General features: G+C 49.3%; 1 protein-coding gene across 3 annotated transcripts in view; it reads left to right on the top strand.

Annotated features, from left to right (window-relative positions):
- Positions 1–4,085: 4,085 nt before the first annotated feature.
- Positions 4,086–19,231, top strand: part of SRPX (sushi repeat containing protein X-linked) — a gene marked incomplete at both ends in the record, with an annotated part of 109,486 nt that continues 94,340 nt past the window's right edge. For all 3 annotated transcript variants that reach the window (XM_079727440.1, XM_079727441.1, XM_079727439.1), the window contains one exon: positions 4,086–4,182. In XM_079727440.1, coding sequence (XP_079583566.1) covers positions 4,086–4,182 — 97 coding nt within the window. The remainder of the gene's footprint in view (positions 4,183–19,231) is intronic.

Genomic DNA, 19,231 nt, shown 5'->3' with positions numbered 1-19,231 from the left:
TCCCTGTGCTATGCGGCTGCTTCCCACTAATTGCTGCAGAATTTTTTCATCCCTTAGAGCTTGTGTTGTTTCATTCTGAATATTTATTCTAGAAAGGGAAGAAATCTCTTTAAGCCAGGGGATTGTAAACAGATACTATTCTTGGACTGCCATTAGCTTTTTTTTATCTTGACATTGAGCACTCTTACCTTAACCCTCTCGGATCTAGATTTTTAACAGATTCCAGAGCAAAAGTACCAGCCCAATTCACCCTACCCTTCTGGCATTCATTTAGCATGATTCCAATAGACTGAGGTCAGATCTCCTTGTCCTTTGAGTCTTGAGTTCTCGGAAACCTGGAGAGTTTAGTGTGGCCTGTAGTTTGTATAAGTACAGGATGAAAAAGACTAAATCCACTATAACTGTGCTACTCAAAGTGTAGTCCCTAGACCTGTGCTCCTCTCTGACTTGTTCCCATTTTATTTTTCTAGTGAGTCAAGTTTATTGATTTTAGAAAAGCCTTGATCAAAAATGGATTGGGAATTTAAAAAATATTTTTATTTTATTGAAGTATAGCTGATTTACAACGTTGTGTTAATTTCAGCTGTACAGCAGTGATTCAGTTATACATATATATATACATTCTTTTTCATATTCTTTTCCATTATGGTTTATCACAGGGTATTGAATATACTTCCCTGTGCTATACAGTAGGACCTTGTTGTTTATCCATCCTATATATAGTAGTTTGCATCTGCTAATCCCAGGCTCGGACTGGGAAATTTTGAAAAACAGTCCTTCGTCACAGATAGTTTGAGAAGCACTGTCTTAGGTCACATCACTCCTGAGTGTCTCCTCAACTTTTATTCTACTGCCAACCATTTCCCAAGGTACAGTGAGCCACCAATGTTCCCCTTAAACTTCAGGTCCTTAACTCTGGAAGGATGTGGGAAGAGAAGAACTGGTTTGCGAGGGTGGGGGGATGAAGAAGTGTGGGAAGATGGTAGAGGCACATGGAGGGAAGGGCCTTGACTGACGTGCTCAGGAAATCTCTCGCCTGCAGTAGGTAGGGGGCTGCCAGGTTCTCCTTCAATGGCATCTCGGAGTCTACAAGTTCAAGGAAGAAAGTGGAGGGGCGGGGAATCCTGGGACTCCTTTTCCTTCCTTCTCCACTGTGGGTCATTCTGCTCTGAGTCAGGGGCAAAGGCTGTGCTGTTTAATCCAGCCTCCTCCACACTGTACACGGTGGAAAGACACATGCCCCCACACCCCTCCGCCAGACCTTGAGGGCTGTGTTCTCTTCTCCTCACCTTCGGCGCTTTGCCCAGCGCTTGGAATGCTTCAGAGGACAAAACAGGCACTGTCAGCAGCACCCTGAGGTGCCTGGGAAGTCTGTCGTAGCCTGTAGGCAACTAAGTATGGTAGGTACTACTGAGAAGCCACGTTTCCCGTACTCTGCATCTGTGTGGTCGGATTTTGAGATCTAATGTAGGGCATCATATTTATCCTTTTTACCTTTTAGTGTTCAGAGTCAATACAGCATTCCTGCCCATAGAGATGCTTGGAACGTATTTCTTGCCTATCTTTGTGTCTCATGCCAACAGCATCCTTTCCCAATTCATTAGTAGTTAGGACCAGCAGGACAGGAAGAGATCAGAGCTCTGTGGCCCTCCCTGAGTGGCTTCTCTTCGTGTTTCCATCCACTCATTACCCCATCTTCTGGGTTCAGTTGTTTGATAGATTACGAATCTACTTAACCATCCTATTGTCTACCAAGATATTGTGGGATGGATGGATAATCTCTTCTCCTAAGCTTCCCTCTGCCCTCATCCCTTCTACCAGAGAGGCCTGGTAATAATAATTATTATAATAAATAAAAATAATAGTTATTATAACTATTATTATAATTATTATTATAAACCTGATTGGAATTTGCTCTAAAGTAGCAAAGAAAGCAACTCCTAACATCGAATGTGGTGTTGCTTGTAATTCAGCCAGGTTCAGGGGATAGGAGAAAGCCAGGTGTTCCTTGTCAGCCCAATAATAGAATGTGTGCTGCGTTTTGTGAGCAAAGCTTGCTTCAGAGGTGATATAGGAAAGGAAGGCCACTGGACAGACTAACCTGGACCTAGAATTTGGGGTGCCCATTAACTTTTACTCATGGGCCTACAGCAGTGGTTCTCGACTGGGGCCAATTTTTCTGCCAGAGGACATTCTGGAGACATGTTTTGGTTGTTACAACTGAGAAAAACGAGGGCTTGCTACTTGCTCTCTGGGGCATAGAGGCCAGGAATGCAGCTAAACATCCTTCAGCGCACAGAGCAGCCACCCTCCCCAACCAAGAATCCAGCCCCAAATGTCAACAGTGCCTGGGTTGAGAAACACTGGCCTAGAATTTATCCCGTTTTAAAACCTGCACCACTGAGCATGGGGGCACAAAACTATCCATCTGTTCAAATGCCAGGCCACATCCCTAAAGATTCTGGTTTTATTGGTCTGGGGTCGAGTCCAGATAGGGTATTTCTCTAAGGCTCCCCCAGGTTACTCTTGTGTGTGCACAGGATTGAGAACCACTCCCTGGAGAGTCTGGTGTGATGGAGGCTACAGAAGAGCCTGACCTCCTTCATTGTCCTGTGATTAGAGGGTTATTGAGGGGTTGTTGGATCCTTGAAGAGGTAGCAGTAATCCGCAGGAGATGGAGAGAAGCTCCCCAAGCACTGGAGAGGATAAGATGGAAGCTCAAGGCAGAGGTTTTTGTGAGAATTGGGAAAAGAGCACACCATCTAGATTTTTTTTAAAAATCGAAAACCTGTGGTTGGATGTTCCCAGGGCCCTTAGCCTAGCTAACAGACCAGACTGCTGAGGCGAGGAGAAAGCTGCCCTTCCACAATGAACATGGCCTCTGCCAAGGCACAGGCTTCTTGTGACCCCAGAGGCAGCTGGATTTTGGCACCCACTTGCCCCTTCCTCCGGGGCCTTCGTGCAGTGCCCATACTACACGACCAAATGCAGCAGCCCTAGTTGGAATCTGCCTTAGCTAAGATCTCATTCGGTCAGGAAAGGGGCGAGGTCCTGCCTTAGGGGTTTACCAAAAAAGAAAAAAAATTGAGAAAGCCTCGAAGAAGAAACCTGATCCGTCCTGCAGGCACCTAGTAACCCTATCCTGACGCCAGGCCACAGGGTGGAGGCTCCAGGCTGATCGTGGTGTCCTAGGGGTGATTGCGAACAATCCAGGAAATGGGGAAATCTGGTTGCAGTAAACTACAACAGCTGGATTCCCGAGGCTGTGGGTGAGACGGGGAACTTTCTGGGCCTTGTGCTCGCCCATCAGCCGACCCTAGAAAGAGTACCTCAAGCCCCATCCCAAACTGCAGTGCAGCCGGCACGAACTCTTGATTCATTCCCTTGCAAAAGAGAAACCAAAAAGCCGTAGCAAGGACGTTGGCGCCGGCAGAACCACACACCTAAGTTCAAATCCCCGCTCTGCCCGTAACCATGAACCTGGGCAAGTTTCTAAGCGTCGTTCCTTCTTGGATAGGATGGGCATAATGACGCCGAACTTGGGGCGTGGTCCGAAGGGTCAAACCCGCGAACTTGGCGATAATAACCTGCCGCGGTGGGCCATTCTTGGACCCCCCTCGGTTATCCCTTCTCTTTCCGTGCGACTCACACAGCTTTCTGCACAGATGACATTGTGGTAGGGGCCCCGGATCTGGGAGGTGTTTGGGCCACCAGTGTGTGTATTCGTGGTGAAAGGGCGCGCAATTGGGGAACAAAAAGATATTTCAGGATAATCCGGTTTGCTAGGGCACGCCCCTGGCGCGCTCAGGCCCCCAGAGGGGGTGCGGCAGTGTCAGCCCCGCTTCCAGAAGAAGCGCTGGCACAAAAGGAGGGGGGTGGGTCGGAGCCCCAGCCGCGCCAGCGCTCCGGGGAGGCGGAGGAAGGAGGGCAGGCCCCGGGTGGGCGGGAGGGAGGGAGACAGGCGAGAGGAGGAGTTTTCCAGCTTGGCCTCCGCGAGCCGCGCGCAGCCCCTCGGTCGGGTTGGTCTCCTCCCGCCCCCGGGAAGCGCGCCGCGCAGCCGAGCCGAGCGCAGCGCCGGGCGCGCCATGGGGAGCCCCGCACTCCGGCCCGCGCTGCTTCCGCTGCTGCCGCTGCTGCTACTGCTACTGCTGCTACGAGTCCCGCCGAGCCGCGCCTTCCCAGGTAGGGTCGGCGGGCCAGCCTCCCCAGCTGGGCGCCGGGACCCTCGGCTCGGTCCGGAGGGTGGTGCGGGGGCGCCCTTTGTTTGCGCGGACTGTCTTTCGCCGCCCGGGGGAGCGGGGTACGCGGAGCGGGGCTCGCGTCCGGGCACCAGGAGGGGAGAGCCGACTGTCATCCCGTCGCCGGGCGCCGTGAGCCGTGAGCCGGAGGACCCTCTGCGCCTGGGGTTCCAGGGGGACCAATCAAACCCCCGTTGGCGCTGGAGGCAACCAGGAGAAGTTTGGCCGCGGGTTACTTTCTCACCGCGCCGGAGTTTTGCCTCTCACACAGTTGCCTGCGGCCAGGGACCAGGTGGCTGGCAGCTCGTCCTGGAAGGAGCCCCTACCCCCTCCCACTCGAGGCCCCAGGCCACCCCCTGGGGCCGCAGGGCACGAGCCACAGTAGAAAGACTCTCGTGGAAGGCCCGGGCGGAGCCTCTCCCGCATCCCCCAACCCCCCCCGCATCCCCCAACCCCCCCTGCCGGGGATTCCGAGAAAGTCTGCACCTCCGGGAAAGAGGTGCCAGCTGAGAGCGCTGACATGTGGCAGGCGCTTGGTTAGCCCCAGGGAAAGAGGACTACACACGCGGGCTCGGCTAGTCAGGGGGTGTGGCTTCTTGTTGCTGGGGGGCGTGGTCTGTAGCATCTAAGGGGACCCTGGTACTTATTAGGACTCTTCTGGTGTGGACAAAACCTTTGGAGATGCCCTTTAAAAAGCTCCAGCTGACTCCCTCATCCGAGAGTCTTAAGATAGCAAAGAGCTTCGGGGGAGCTGGGGAACATGGATGCACCCCTGTTGCCCCGGAAAGGAGAGGAAATCCATGGGCACATTTTAGTTTAGTGTTAATGGGAAAGTGGGTGACGTGGCGGACAAGTATCTGGCTTTACTTTCAACACTGTGGGCGGTTTAAGTCTGGGGTCTGAGAAACGAACCTACCGAGTTCTGGGTGAAGGATGGAGGGGGAGGGTTCCCAGATAGCATGCTTGGGAGATGTAGGGATGGCTGCTGGAAATTCCTTGCACATCCCCTTATGAATGAATGAATCAAACAAACGTGTAAAGTGATAAACAGGAACATTTGCGTTTTGAACTGTTGTAAGTGTTAAGCTTTTTGGTAGGAACTGACTCAGGGCAAAGTGGAAAGGAGACTTTTTCCTCTGTGCCAGGCAAGTGCCAGGCCCCTGTTCCCCGGGCAGGTTAGTGCCCCCACCCCCCAAGCAGGAGTCGGGTTAATATGAAGGTAGAGGGGAGGGGGAAGCCAGTACTGGACAGGGTGCAGGGGGAGAAGTTGAGAAGCTAGAAGCAGCCTTTCCTGCTGAACTGGGAGGCGTCTCTAAGCCGCCTGTACATCTATCTGGCAGAGCCTTTCTCAGTCAAGGGGCCTCTTCTCTTTTTCCATTTGACCTTCCTCCCCTCCCTCACCCTGCCTTCTGCTCTCCTTCCCTCAGCTTCTACCCTTATACAGCGTAGCTTGCTGCCAGGACCCAGCCACCCACAGAATCGTGGCTTTCCAGCTTGGGCGCTCACTACTTTTGGGAACTGGCCCTGGCTGGCCCAGGTCCCTCTGGCGCCAGCCTGCAGGCTGCCCCCAAGTTGGCACATCCCAATGGTGTCTTTCAGGAACTGTGCTCTGCTGCTGGGGCTGTTGATTCCAACGGAGAGTATTTCAGTCCAAGCCAGAGGTTTCGGAAGGCTGGGGAGGGGAGACTCTCTAGGCCTGTGGGTCCCGAGGCGAATCATGTCAGCTGAGTTCACCCTAAGTGCTGGGTGACAGAGAGATTTTGAAGATCATTTCAGAGGCAGTCTCTTAGCAAATGGACATTGTGTCTCTGCTAAGAGGCCTGGAATCAGGAATCTCTGAAAGAAGGAGATGGGGATGTAGGGCCCCATCGGCATCTCCCCTCCCCCACTTATATAAACATCTGAGATTTAATAGCAAATCTGTCAGAGAGAGAGAGTAAATCATTCCCATTCCCACTTCTAGAAGGTCTCTGGAGTTCTTCCATCTTTGAATCTGATGCAGCTTTTCTGGCTCTCCGATTTATTCTTTGCGGCCTAGCAAAGATGCAGTGTCTATAAAAACCCACATGAAATGTATGGAAAATTCATAGCAAAGTTGTCTGTGTTGGATTGCGTTTGTATGCCTGTAAGATAGTATTCGTACTCTTTTTGCTTTTATTGAGGTATAATTGACATATAACACATTAGTTTCCCGTGTACAACATAGTGATTTGATATTTGTACGCACTGCACAATGATGACCACAATAAGTCTAGTTACTATCGATCACTGTACATAGGTACAAAATTCTTTTTTCTTGTGATGACTTTTAAGATCTCTCAATACAGTATTATTAACGATAGTTACTATGCTGTACATTACATCCCATGACTTATTTATTTTAAAGCTGGAAGTTTGTACATTTTGATCTCCTTCACCCATTTCGCCCACTCCCCACTCCCCCTCCCCTCTGGCAACCACCAGTCTGTTCTCTGTATCTACGAGCTTAGGTTTTGCTTGTTTGTTTCATTTTTTAGATTCCACAATATATTAAGTGAGAGCATATGGTATTTGTCTTTCTCTGACTTATTTCACTTAGCATAATGCCCTCTAGGTCCATCCATGTTGTCACAAATGGCAACGTTCCATTCTTTTTTTTATGGCTGGATAATATTCCATTGTATGTGTATACCACATCTTCTTTATCCATTCTTCGGTTCATGGACACTTAGACTGTTTCCATAACTGGGCTCTTGTGAATAATGTTGCAATAAACGTGGGGATGCAGATACCTCTTTGAGATCCTGTTTTCATTTCTTTTGGATAAATACCTAGAGGACGGATTGCTGGATCATATGGTAGCTGTATTTTTAGTTTTTTGAGGAACCTCCATACTGTTTTCCATAGTGGCTGCACCAATTTACATTCCCACTGACAGTGCACAAGGGTTCCCTTTTCTCCACATTCTTGCCAACACTTGCTGTTTCTTGTCTTTCGGATAATAGCCATTCTGACAGGTGTGAGGCGCTGTCTCATTGTGGTTTTGCTTTGCGTTTCCGTTTTATTATGTTCTTAAATGAACTCTTTTTATTTATTTATTTATTTTTGGCTGCCTTGGGTCTTCGTTGCTGCGCGCGGACTTTCTCTAGCTGCGGCGAGCGGGGGCTACTCTTCGTTGCGGTGCGCGGACTTCTCATTGCACTGGCTTCTCTTGTTGTGGAGCGCGGGCTCTAGGTGTGCAGGCTTCAGTACTTGTGGCATGTGGGCTCACTAGTTGTGGCTCGCGGGCTGTGGAGTGCAGGCTCAGTAGTTGTGGCACACGGGCTTAGTTGCTCCGTGGCATGTGGGATCTTCCCGGACCAGGACTTGAACCTGTGTCCCCTGCATTGGCAGGCGGATTCTTAACCGCTGCACCACCAGGGAAGCCCTGAGCTCTTTTTTTTTTTTTTTTTTTTTTTTTTGCGGTACATGGGCCTCTCACTGTTGCGGCCTCCTGTTGCGGAGCACAGGCTCTGGACGCGCAGGCTCAGCGGCCATGGCTCATGGGCCCAGCCGCTTCGCAGCATGTGGGATCTTCCCAGACCGGGGCACGAACCCGTGTCCCCTGCATCGGCAGGTGGACTCTCAACCACTGCGCCACCAGGGAAGCCCAGCCCTAAATTCTTGAAGCCTCATTTACATCTGAGATTTTGGAGGTTCACTGCACCTCCTTCTGCAAGCAAGGCTGAAGATGGAGAATGAACGCCATGGCCACTAAGAAAGGCTCCATGAATCTGATGCCTGGAGAAAACTGGTAAAGTAGTGTGGTTTCACCAGCCAGGAAAACCGAGTGGGGTTGGCTAAAAGCCAAACCAGAGCACACCAGCCAAAGCAGTCTTTTAAAATGCCACATTTGGAGATAAGTATTAGGAACTGAACACCTGGCTCAGGATATACAGTTAAAGTCACATTAGGAGCAGGTTAGGCTAGAAATTTCTATTTGGGTTTAAAACATGTAATCAGCTGACAAAATTCCTCTGCATTAAAAAGGAGAGAATGCTGGGGAGAGTAGGGCATTTTCAACTGGCATTTTCTTAATGATAACACTTTCAGTACAGTATCCTGCTATTACTGTTTCTTATTTCCCAGATTTGTGAGCTGAAAGAGACACCAGAAACCATTGCTAAAGCACCATCTTCAAACCTTCCTCACACCATAATTGAAATATTGCCCTTTTCGGTGATTTCTATAACATTCTCACTTTTAGTCTCTCTTATAACAACTCATTCTACTTTTTCTGGCCAGATACTGCTCTTTTAATTACAGCTTTACTTCAGTACTGTTTTTTTTTTAACATTTTAATTTTATTTCTAATTTTTAAAATTGAGGTAACTTTAGTACTGTTTTGATCGCATTGCTCTCCTACTCAAAAACATAGAGCAGGACTTCCCTGGTGGTGCAGCGGTTAAGAATCCGCCTGCCAATGCAGGGGACACAGGTTTGAGCCCCGGTCCGGGAAGATCCCACATGCTGCGGAGCAACTAAGCCCGTGCACCACAACGACTGAACCTGCGCTCTAGAGCCCATGAGCCACAACTACTGAGCCTGCGTGCCACAACTACTGAAGCCCACGCGCCTAGAGCCCATGCTCCGCAACAAGAGAAGCCACTGCAGTGAGAAGCCCGCACACCACAACGAAGAGTAGCCCCCACTCGCCGCAACTAGAGAAAGCCCATGCGCAGCAACGAAGACCCAACACAGCCAAAAATAAATAAATAAATAAATAAATAAATAAATAAATTTATTTTAAAAAAAACAGGGCAGCTGCTCCCTGTCCTCAAGTTAACTAGGAAGTTCTCTGATGTTTTCAGGGGACTATACAATTTGCCCACAGCCTAATTTTCCAGTCGTTCTCTCCTGGCTTCCTAAAATCTGGCTAAAGTAGACTACCTGTTTTTATAGACCTGGAGTCCCATTTTCCCTCTTTTTGGTGATTACTGCTTTCTGCACCTGGAATGCTTCCCTGCAGCCACATTTCTGCCTAAATTCTGCCCATCGTCCAGCGACACCCCCCAGTTCGATGAAACTTTTACTTGATCCTTTGATTGGGAAGCTTCTGCCTTCCTTTAAACACCCACGGTGTTTCATATCTTTCATGATATTTATCATACATGCCATACAATGAGCTGTGCATTCCTTTACACTTGTAGATTCTTTTTTTTTTTTTTTTTTTTTTTGTGGTACGTGGGCCTCTCACTGCTGTGGCCTCTCCCGTTGCGGAGCACAGGCTCCGGACGCGCAGGCTCAGCGGCCATAGCTCATGGGCCCAGCTGCTCCACGGCATGTGGGATCTTCCCAGACCGGGGCACGAACCCGTGTCCTCTGCATCGGCAGGCGGACTCTCAACCACTGCGCCACCAGGGAAGCCCTACACTTGTAGATTCTGAGCTCATGAAGGAAGGGCACTGCTCTGTCTTACCCCTCTGTATTTCCCACGGTGCCTAGCCAAGACCCTGGAGCCAAGTGGATATTTGTACTTATCGAGTTAATAGTTCCCTGCAATTCGGGTGACAGACCATTGGCCAGAGGAGCTGAGAGAAACACGCGTGCAGGTAAACAGGGCTTGTGCCACCATGACCCTACATACACAGGGACGATGTCTTGCTGGCTGTAGAGGTTTGCTTTGAAATCTGTGAACACCCTCCCTTTGAGCAATAACCTTCTCCGCTGGGGGTTGTAAGACGAGAGACACTGCAGCCACAAGCCGGAGTTTGCATTTATTATTTTTGTTGGCCACTTTGCTAGAGCCCCTTCCAAAGGGGTTGAATGGTTTCCTTAGTCAACGCAAGTATGTGTGCTACATCAATTCCCCTTTCAGAGAATGCAGCTCAAATGGGTAATTGAAAGTGAAGATTGAGTTTCACGAGAAGAAGGTTGACTTTTGCCAGGTTGTAACATAGTCTGAAATTCTAGCAGCCAAATTATGATCAATACCCAGGTTAAGGATTCATTTCCAAATAGCAGTGTGAATAATTGCCTTGCCTGGGTTCCAGTTCATAGGGAATTTCTCAAGCCAGCCCTTCAGTTCTTTTTTTTAAAATTTTTATCTGAGTATGGTTGATTTACAATGTTGTATTAGTCCTCAGTTCTTGATTGTGTGATTTCTTGACTGCCGGCTTTTATTGGCCATTGTTTATGGGGTCTTTTAAGCCTGGATCTTTCTCTTGGGTATTTGAATTCTGCCTTCTCTCCTGGAACCTTGGCTCTATCCAGAGACTTTCTTTTTAAAGTGGACATGGAAGGATGGAGTGCACGGGATACTAGGATGAAAAAGGTAGGGAATTCCTTCTGTCAATAGCTTTCTGTCTTGTGGGGAAATAGACACCAGGTTATCCATGGGGGTAAATATTATAACACAGATGGGTCGACAAGCCCTGGGAAGCACAGAGAGGAGCCATGCAGGAACGCTGGGCCCGGAGATTGCAGAATGATGTTGAGTGACGCTGATGCCAGTGGTAGTAACAGCTACAGGCCCAAGGAAGGTTAATGCAGGGTGTCTCTGGGCTTCCTTCTCTAAGAACATTTTTAAAATTTATTTATTCATTTATTATTATTTTTGGCTGCGTTGGGTCTTCGTTGCTGCACGCAGGCTTTCTCTAGTTGCGGCGAGCGGGGGCTACTCTTCGTTGCGGTGCACGGGCTTCTCTTGTTTCGGAGCACGGGCTCTAGGCGCGTGGGCTTCAATAGTTGTGGCACACGTTCTCAGTAGTTGTGGCTTGCAGGCTCTAGAGCACAGCCTCAGTAGTTGTGGCACACAGGCTTAGTTGCTCTGCGGCATGTGGGATCTTCCTGGACCAGGGCTTGAACCCGTGTCCCCTGCATTGGCAGGCAGATTCTTAACCACTGTGCCACCAGGGAAGTCCCTCTAAGAACATTTTGAAATTGGAAACAAAAATCTGTGTGGGTGTTCTTTTTCTGGGGAGAAGGCCCTATCTCAATTCAAAATCACTACTCACCAGATACTTTAGTGAATTCTATGAGAGAATGTGCACTTAATGGGCACAAAAGTCAACATAGAAAGTACGATGAAGTTGCCAGAGTAGGGAAACTGAACCAATGATCAGGTGGGCCTCCTGAATTATGACCAGCGGTACAATTTCCCATTCTCCTCATTTAAAAATTGACACCAAACAAAACAGTCATAATCATAGGTGGTAATTACCTGCAGGCCTGGGCTGGCAACTTGTACCCCTCACTTAGCACAGTGTCTGGGACTTGGGGCAGGATCTTTAGTGGATATTTGTGGATTGATTGAATGATTGAGGTAATTGTGACAGGGAATCAACACATTCTATTTCAATATCCCTGCAGGATTTAACCAGAATTTCCAAGCTGCTAATCCCCAAACAGAAAGAAATGCGAGGTATCAGAGGCAATTTGCAGGACTCTGATCCATTTGGACAGGCAACAAGTTGGGGCATAGTTAATTGCTGAGGCTCTTGAATTTCAAATCACCCTAGGACAATATTCTAGGAGACTTAGAAACACCAGGGACTTTGGGGGGAGGGGGCAGGATTTTTCAGATCAAAGATTTAAGGATAAAGCTTGTTTGAGAGAAAAGTCCCTGGTAGCTTTGCTAAGCTCCCAAGTTGCCCAGATGATAATTGGTTGCACCTGGGTCTTACGGGCACACTCTAGCCTCAGAAACTTGTGGAGCCATCATTCCCGAGCTGAGTGATTCACTGCCCCGTAATCCTTAGCTCATACTGCATGCCTCTTTATACATTGTTCTCCAGGGAGAGGATAAATGGGTTTGGACATAGTGGCTTGGATTATCCCAGAGGTTTGGTGTTGTAAATTGAGTATATTGGTTTTAAAGCTTTTTTTTTTTATGAGTAATAGATCCAAATATAGAATTTGGGGGTGAACTTTCTGCCTTGGCCTTGAAAGATCGTTGCCCTGTTTCTTCTGCCCTGCTCTTACAGTGACCTGTTGTGTGATGGCTTCCATGCTCTTTGCCCTGTTGTCACTGGCTCTTTGCAGCGTCTGCCCAGTTATGGCTGATGAGCATCTATCTCTTCCATACCGAGCGCAGCCCAGGACCCTCTGCTGAATGCCTCTGGCCTGCCGCTAGCTGTGTGGTTGGCTGAGCTGATGACCCTACCAGTCCCAGGGATTCAAGAATGTTCCCAAACACTGGTTAAAGGAGGGCCACGGGGCAAGCGAGAATTGAGCCGAGCTTTGGCAGGCCCCTGGTGGAGTGGTGAGGAAGCGGTGGCCTGGCCACGTCCCCCGCCTTCTGAGACTCTGCCCCCAGTGTGGCCGTTCCCTATAGGAACTCTGACAGACTTGTTGCCACTGACTCAGCATTTGTCACACAAAGGCTCCGGTTCCTTTAAATATCTGAGGTTGAAATCCTGTTTCCACTTCGATTCGAAGTCCTCTTTTCAAAGAGGAGGATCATACTGTTTCACCAGGAGCTACTCACGGACCCGACGGCCTCAGCCACGTGGGCAGGCACTGGGGTCTTGTTCATTCTGTGTCCTTGTGGCCGAGCAGGGAGCCTGGCCCCCGGGGGACTCTCGGTGTGTCTTGGTGAAATCTGCAAGGGGGCACACCTCTGGCCGGGACTGACCTGCTGATTGGGTGTCTCGGGCTCTATCTAGATGCCCACAGGAGTTTCTCATCCACATGCAGGCTCCCCTGCACGGGCCACCTAATTCATGTGGCATCTCAGCCTGGGAGGGCGCCCGAGACGGAACTCCCCACGTCTCAGTGGTGAGTCTCTGAGGTTCAGCGAGCGGAAGGGATTTGTCTGGGGTCACGCCGGGAGTTAGAAGCAGAGCTGGCCTTAGAACTCAGTCCGCCGACTCCACGATTCCCTTTCCTCCACAGGCAGGGACAGAGTTCAGTTTTTGAGCGGCCCCTACACATCAGGCACCGGGCTGGGCACTAGGGATAGGCAGGCAAGGATCAGTGGCACCTCGGGCACTCACGGAGCCGTGCCCTGGTGTATTTCCGCGTGGTTGTTCATACCGACACTTGGCTGCAATCTCAGAGTCTCACACCCGGCGCTGCTTGGGTGTTCCTCAGGGTTCTGAGAAGTTGCTGCCCCAGAACTACCCCTTGCCCCCTCCTGTCGAGGTCCCAAAGGATCCCTCTCTAGGCCACTTGCTTTGAGCACCCCAGCTGATGTGTCATGCTGTTTTTAACAGCATTATTGTGATATTATTCACATGCCATACCATTTCCCCTTTTAAACCACTTCAGTGACTTGTAGTATATTCACAGAGTTGTGTATCCATCACAGTTTTAGAACGTTTTCATTACCCGCCAAAGAAACTCCACACCCGTTAGCCATCGCTCCCCACCCCCTCTCCGTAGCCCTAGGCAACTGCTGAAGTACTTTCTGTCTCTATAGATTTTCCTATTTTTAACGTTCCATATAAATGGAATCACACGGTATCCTTTCGTGTCTGGCTTCTTTTGCTTAGCATAATGTTTTTAAGATTGATCCATATTGTAGCAGGTATCAGTACTTGACTCCTTTTTTATGGCTGAATTATATTCCATTGTATGGACAGACCACATTTTATCTGTTCATCAGTTGATGGACGTTTGAGTTGTTTCCACTTTTGGGTTATTTCGAGTAACGCTGCAGTGAATATTCATATACAAGTTTCTGTGTGGACATATGTTTTCATTCCTCTTGGGTAGATCCTTAGGAGTGGAATGGCTGGGTCATATGGTAACTCTATGTTTAGCCATTTGAGGACCGGCCAGTCTGTTTTCCAAAGTGACTGTACCCTTTTACATTCCCACCAGCAGTGTGTGATGGTTTTGATTTCTCTACATTTTTATCAGCTCTTGAGATTATCTGTCTTTTTGGTTAAGTGATGTCATGAAAGCTCAGTTCATTAACAGCATCCACTCAAGGGTTGAGTGACAAAGCAGTGTCTGTGCTGCCAGCTGTGGCAGAATATTGGCGAGAGTCATCTAAGGATGCCTGCCACCCTCTCACTGCTGGCTGCAGGGCACGGCTAGTCCATAAGTTGCCTTTGGGTGGATTAGAAAAAGACACCTTGTCTAGGCACGTGTAATGCGTGGGCACAGGGCTTGGTCAGGGGACAGACTTTGTGCTGAGTGGGAAAAGGATAGAGAGGCAGGCCCAGAACTCAAGACTTAAAGAGTGGAGGGCAGCACGGTGTGAGACCCCGCCTGCTCTTTGGATGGGTGTGGTGGTGGGTGCTGTGGTGTAGACAACTCCCTGGACACCCATCTATGCTGCAGTCCTGGGTTTCAGTAGCTCAGCCCCGGGTGGGAAAGAGCTATGGGCGCCGTGTGCTTTGACAGCTTGCTTCTATTAAAAAGAAAAACAAAACAAAAAGCTGTGCTTGTGTGTCAGCGGCATCCTCGTGAGCTTGAATCCTTGGGTCACCTGGGAGCCAAGCAAGCAAGTCAGAAGCTCAGGCCCCACCCAAGACCTAGTGAATCAGCATATGCATTTCAACAGGGTCCCGCAGATGATTCTTATACACAGTGAAATTTGAGGAGGACTGGTCCGCTGGGTGAGTTCAGCCCTTTACCAAGACGGAGTGGCTGGCCTGTTTATAAGGGCCGCCCAATAGCTTCCTCCCCTCCTCTCTCCCTTCTTCCCTTGGCTTTGCCGTCATCATGGCATCTTCTAGACTTCCTTTCCTAAGTCCCCGACATTCCTGAGATAAGCGTGTACAGACTTTCGTTTTCTGCTCCCTCTTCTAACTCAAAAACAAACCCAACTCTTCGGGGGGCCCTCGACTTCATCTCCTTTGAAGTCCTCCTGCCTGGAGTGCGGCCAGCAGTAGCAAAGCACATCTTCGGTGATGGGTAACAGGGTCCTCACATGCCTTTGCCCAGCAGCTCAGCTGCAGCTTAGAAATAACTGCAGCTCTTTAAGAAAGGCCACACGAGTGTGATTAGGGCGGTCCCTGCCTCTCTAGCAAAACCCTGTCCTGGGATTGAGAATTTCTGCAACTGACCAACCCTTAAAGACACAGGGGCTACACATCTTTGTGCTAGAGGCCAACGCCGCTGGGCTTAGGGAGGAGGCAGCCCCTTGGAGGATGGGTGAGATTGACACCAATGGGAAAGTCAGGACAGCACACCCCACCCCTCACGTGAAGCCCCCCAAACCCCCCCGAACTGGGCAAGTCAGGAAGACTGAACTGTTAGCACTAAAAGGGGGGCCCTCCCACCGTTTCAGGGCTTAGAGTGAATAAGTAGTTCCCAGCCCAGCAGTGGTATTGGCTTGGCCCAAAAGTTTGTTTGGGTTTTTCCATAAGATGGTATGGAATAACCCAAACGAACTTTTGAGCCAACCCAATATTTGGACAGGCTGCATCAGGATTACCCAGGGAGTCTGGTGAGATGAGGTTTCCCTGATCCCCCCTCCTCTGTGTGTTTTGCTTTGGCAGACCTGGGGTGGGGCGAGCAGCAATCTGTGGCAGGGGTCTGCAAACTAAGTCTTGCCAAGCCACATAGTACCCCAACTCCTGGTTTTGTATGACCAGTGAGCTAAGAATGGTGTTAAAATTTTCAAGTGGTTGAAAAAAATCTAAAGGAGAAGACTACTTCATGGCATGTGACAATTATCTGAAATTTAGATATCAGTGCCACTGGAACCCAGCCACACTCATTTGTTTGGGTGTTGTCTGTGGCTACTTGGTGATAAGTGGCTGAGTTGAGTAGTTGAGACAGAGAACATATGGTCTGCAAAGCTGAAAGTATTACTCTCTGGCTCTTGACAGAAAAAGTTTGCCAACCCCTTAATTAGGGCCTTGCTCCTTAGAGTATAGATGGAGACCTGCTTGGCCTGGGAGCTCTACAGACATGTAGAAATCAGACCTATGAAATCAGAGCCTCCCTTTAACAAGATCCCTAGGTGTTTGGGGCTCCTGCGCCTTCACCATGAGGCTCAGCTCAGGACTCATCTTGGCCTTAGTCAGGGGGTCTTTTAAGATGCCTAGGCCAGCATGCTATAACTAGCCCTGTACACATTTATCTGACAGATAACTGGGTGTTTCATTCTCTCTGTTTGAGGCTTGGTAACCTCCTGATAGCCTCTAGAAACTGGGACCCTGTTTATTCTCACCAATTCTTGGCCAAGGCCTAGGGTCCTGATCCAAAGCTGTAGGCAGACTGGCCTTGGCTACCTCCTGAGACTTCCTGGATGCTGCATGGGTTTCTGGACCGCAGGCTCGGGGCTCTCCAGACCTGCTGCCCTGCCACAGTCCTGCTCTATGGTGTGGCCTGAAGCCCTTCACTGCCCCTTACCCCGGTCGCTGCTGAGGCCTTGACTTGGCTATCTGTCTTTTGCCGGTGGCTGTTCCTTCAGGAGCCTGTGATCTTTCTGCTGGTCAGGACCATCCCTAGTAGAACATTTTCCCAAAGTGGCTTCCTTGAAGCGCTGCTTCCCAGAGAGATTCATAGATGTTCTATGGGCAGCAGAATGCATGGTAAATAAGTTCTGTAGGTTTCTTTACTGCAGGATGGCTCAGGGTCATCGATATGCTAACGTAATTGTTCCCCTCTGGGAGAGAATAACCAGGACCACAGAATCTGAAAGTGTGGTCCTCAGACCACCAGCAACAGCAGTACCTACAAACTTAATAGATGCCTAAATTCTCATGCCCCACCCCAGAGCTGTTGAATCAGAAGCTGGGCCTGGGGGAAGGTAGGCCAGCAACCGTGTTGTAACAAACTCTCTAGGTGCTTCTGATGCCCGCTCGAGTGTGAGAACCCCTGGTGTGGACATTTCCAAGTTATTTTCTCACAGCATCTTAATAGACTAGTGTTTCTTATTTGTTGTTTTTAAAGGGAACTGTGTTTTGGATTTCAGGACAGGACCTTTGGGAAGATGACTTTATCTTTGGGTAACACCATCTGTCCCACTTCTGGCCTGCTAGGCAGTTGTGTGCCTACTTGGTTAAAAGAAGTTTCCTCCAGTTGAAAGCTACCAACGTTTGGCTGTTGTAAACGTTGTGTTCTTTGCAATATTTTTGTGTATTAAAATGTGAAGAAAGCAGGGAACAGCCATTGGGATGTATTTCTCTCCTCCTCTAAACATTGTCTCCTTTCAGAATACTCTTCTCTCCTCTTCTGCAGAATTTCCTCGTGCAAATCCCAAACCCACCTTTCCAGGTCAGTCAGGTCCAAGAGCCTTTTGCTGGTGCCCTTGCCCACAGTGAGTGGCCCTCCTTCTGTCCATGGCAAGTCTCAGGAAGCTTTCAGATCTGAGGAGGTGGTTTATCCCCAGACAGAGCCTCTTAGCCCAGGGTAGCTGTGCGTTCCTTCTCAGAGCTCAGCTCCCTCCCTTTCATTCTAGAACTTTCTCCTTTGCTATCAGGGCCAGTGGTGTCGCAGCCTTGGACCTGCAGGTGAACGCTTTTCATTTCTTTGCCGTCAGAGAGTTTGTCAATGCTGTGCTGTCACTTAGTTTGAAAACCCCAGGGGCGGTGAGGCTCGAGCTTGAAGGTGAGAGGAATCCCCCGAGTTCTCTTGCCCAGATCTTTTCTGTGTCTTTGTTTAAATGGAGGTGAGGCAGCTTCTTGATGTGGTTTCGCCTTCTGAGCAGAATTGTAAAGAAGCAGAAGCACCACATTTGCCAGGAAACAGAGGTGATGTGATGGCCCCCCAGTGTGAATATGGAGCAAGAGAGAGCTCGAATCCAGCCTCAGAGTCACCCTCAGCCAGTGCCTCGATCAGGAACCTTCTGCTGAAGGCCTCGCTGCAGCCTCCCTGCCTTCTTGGATTTTGACTGTGTCTCAGTTGACCTCTGTGGAGGACAGTTGAGCCTTTGGAAGACCATATACGCTGTTGCTTTTGTTCCGCTGTCTGGTTTTACTTTAAGGGCTAGACCTTTTTTGGTTCTGGCTGTCTTGAAGGCCAACAGTCAGCCTCCAGGGCTTCGGGAATGCCCTTGGTGGGAACCGGAGTTGGCATTTTTTGAGGGCCTTTGCTTTGCGCTGATCTCCAGAGTTAGATGCCTGACTTTTTCCTGTTTTGCCTCTTTTCCAGCTTTAGACAATGAGCCGAAAATTAAATAATAGAAGGAGACTAAACTGGGAAAAAAAAATTTCCCTTGGACAAGGGTAATGCCTTCATTTATAAAAGTTATCCTTTTAACTTTCTTTTTGTTAGCTGTGTAAAATATGACCAAAATTAAAATGGCACAAGCCACATGCTGTCTTAATTGTCTCTGCTAATTCAAGGCGGAGGGCCTGGGGACGGTGGGTACCATCAACTCTGCCTAAAGTTGTCCCTATGGGGTCTTGTGCAAAAGAGCTTGAATGGAGGATGGAGCATTCTCTCAGGTGAAGCAGCTGTAGAAGCAAGGACATCTCTGAGACCTCATTCCTGGCGGGGGTCACTCTCTTACCAGCCCCCGACCTTACCACTATTATTTTCTTTTCCTGGATGAAATAAAGTTAAAAGTGGAGGAGTAGCCTCAATGGGGAAAGAAATTACATAAAGCTGAGGTTTGGATGCAAAAGAGGGAGGAAGAGTGCCTAGTAGGATGGAGCCATGGTTGCCCAGCCCCCGGTACATTTATTGAGTTTCCTCCCTTCCCTGTGTCTCTTCCCCAGTCTGTCCTTGTGATTGTGCCTCCCGGGATGCCTCCCAAATGAACCACCTGCACCTTATCTTAGAGTCTTCTGGGGGCATTCACACAAATAATGGCTCAGCTGGAACTTAACCCAAGATTCAAAGTTCTTTCTACTGCTGAATTGATGCCTGCTGAATAGAGCGGTCTAGGTTAGGAAGCGAACTGTAAGGCAGACTTCTACGAGGAAGCTTGAGGAGTGTTTCAGTTAGCTATTGCTGTGTAAGAAACCATCCTAAAACTTAGTGGCTTAAAACAGCAACCACCATTTATTTGTTCATGGTTCTTCAGTTTGGGCAGGGCTCAGTGGGGATGGTTCATCTCTGCTTAATGTGATGTTGGCCGGGCCAGCTCATATGGGGCTGGCAAATCCGAGATGGCTCCCCTCCCATGT

Source organism: Hyperoodon ampullatus, assembly GCF_949752795.1.
Source record: "Hyperoodon ampullatus genome assembly, chromosome: X".
NCBI classification, from domain to species: Eukaryota; Metazoa; Chordata; class Mammalia; order Artiodactyla; family Ziphiidae; genus Hyperoodon; species Hyperoodon ampullatus.
Note: the sequence above shows the minus strand (reverse complement) of the source record. Positions and strands in the feature narration are given on the sequence as shown.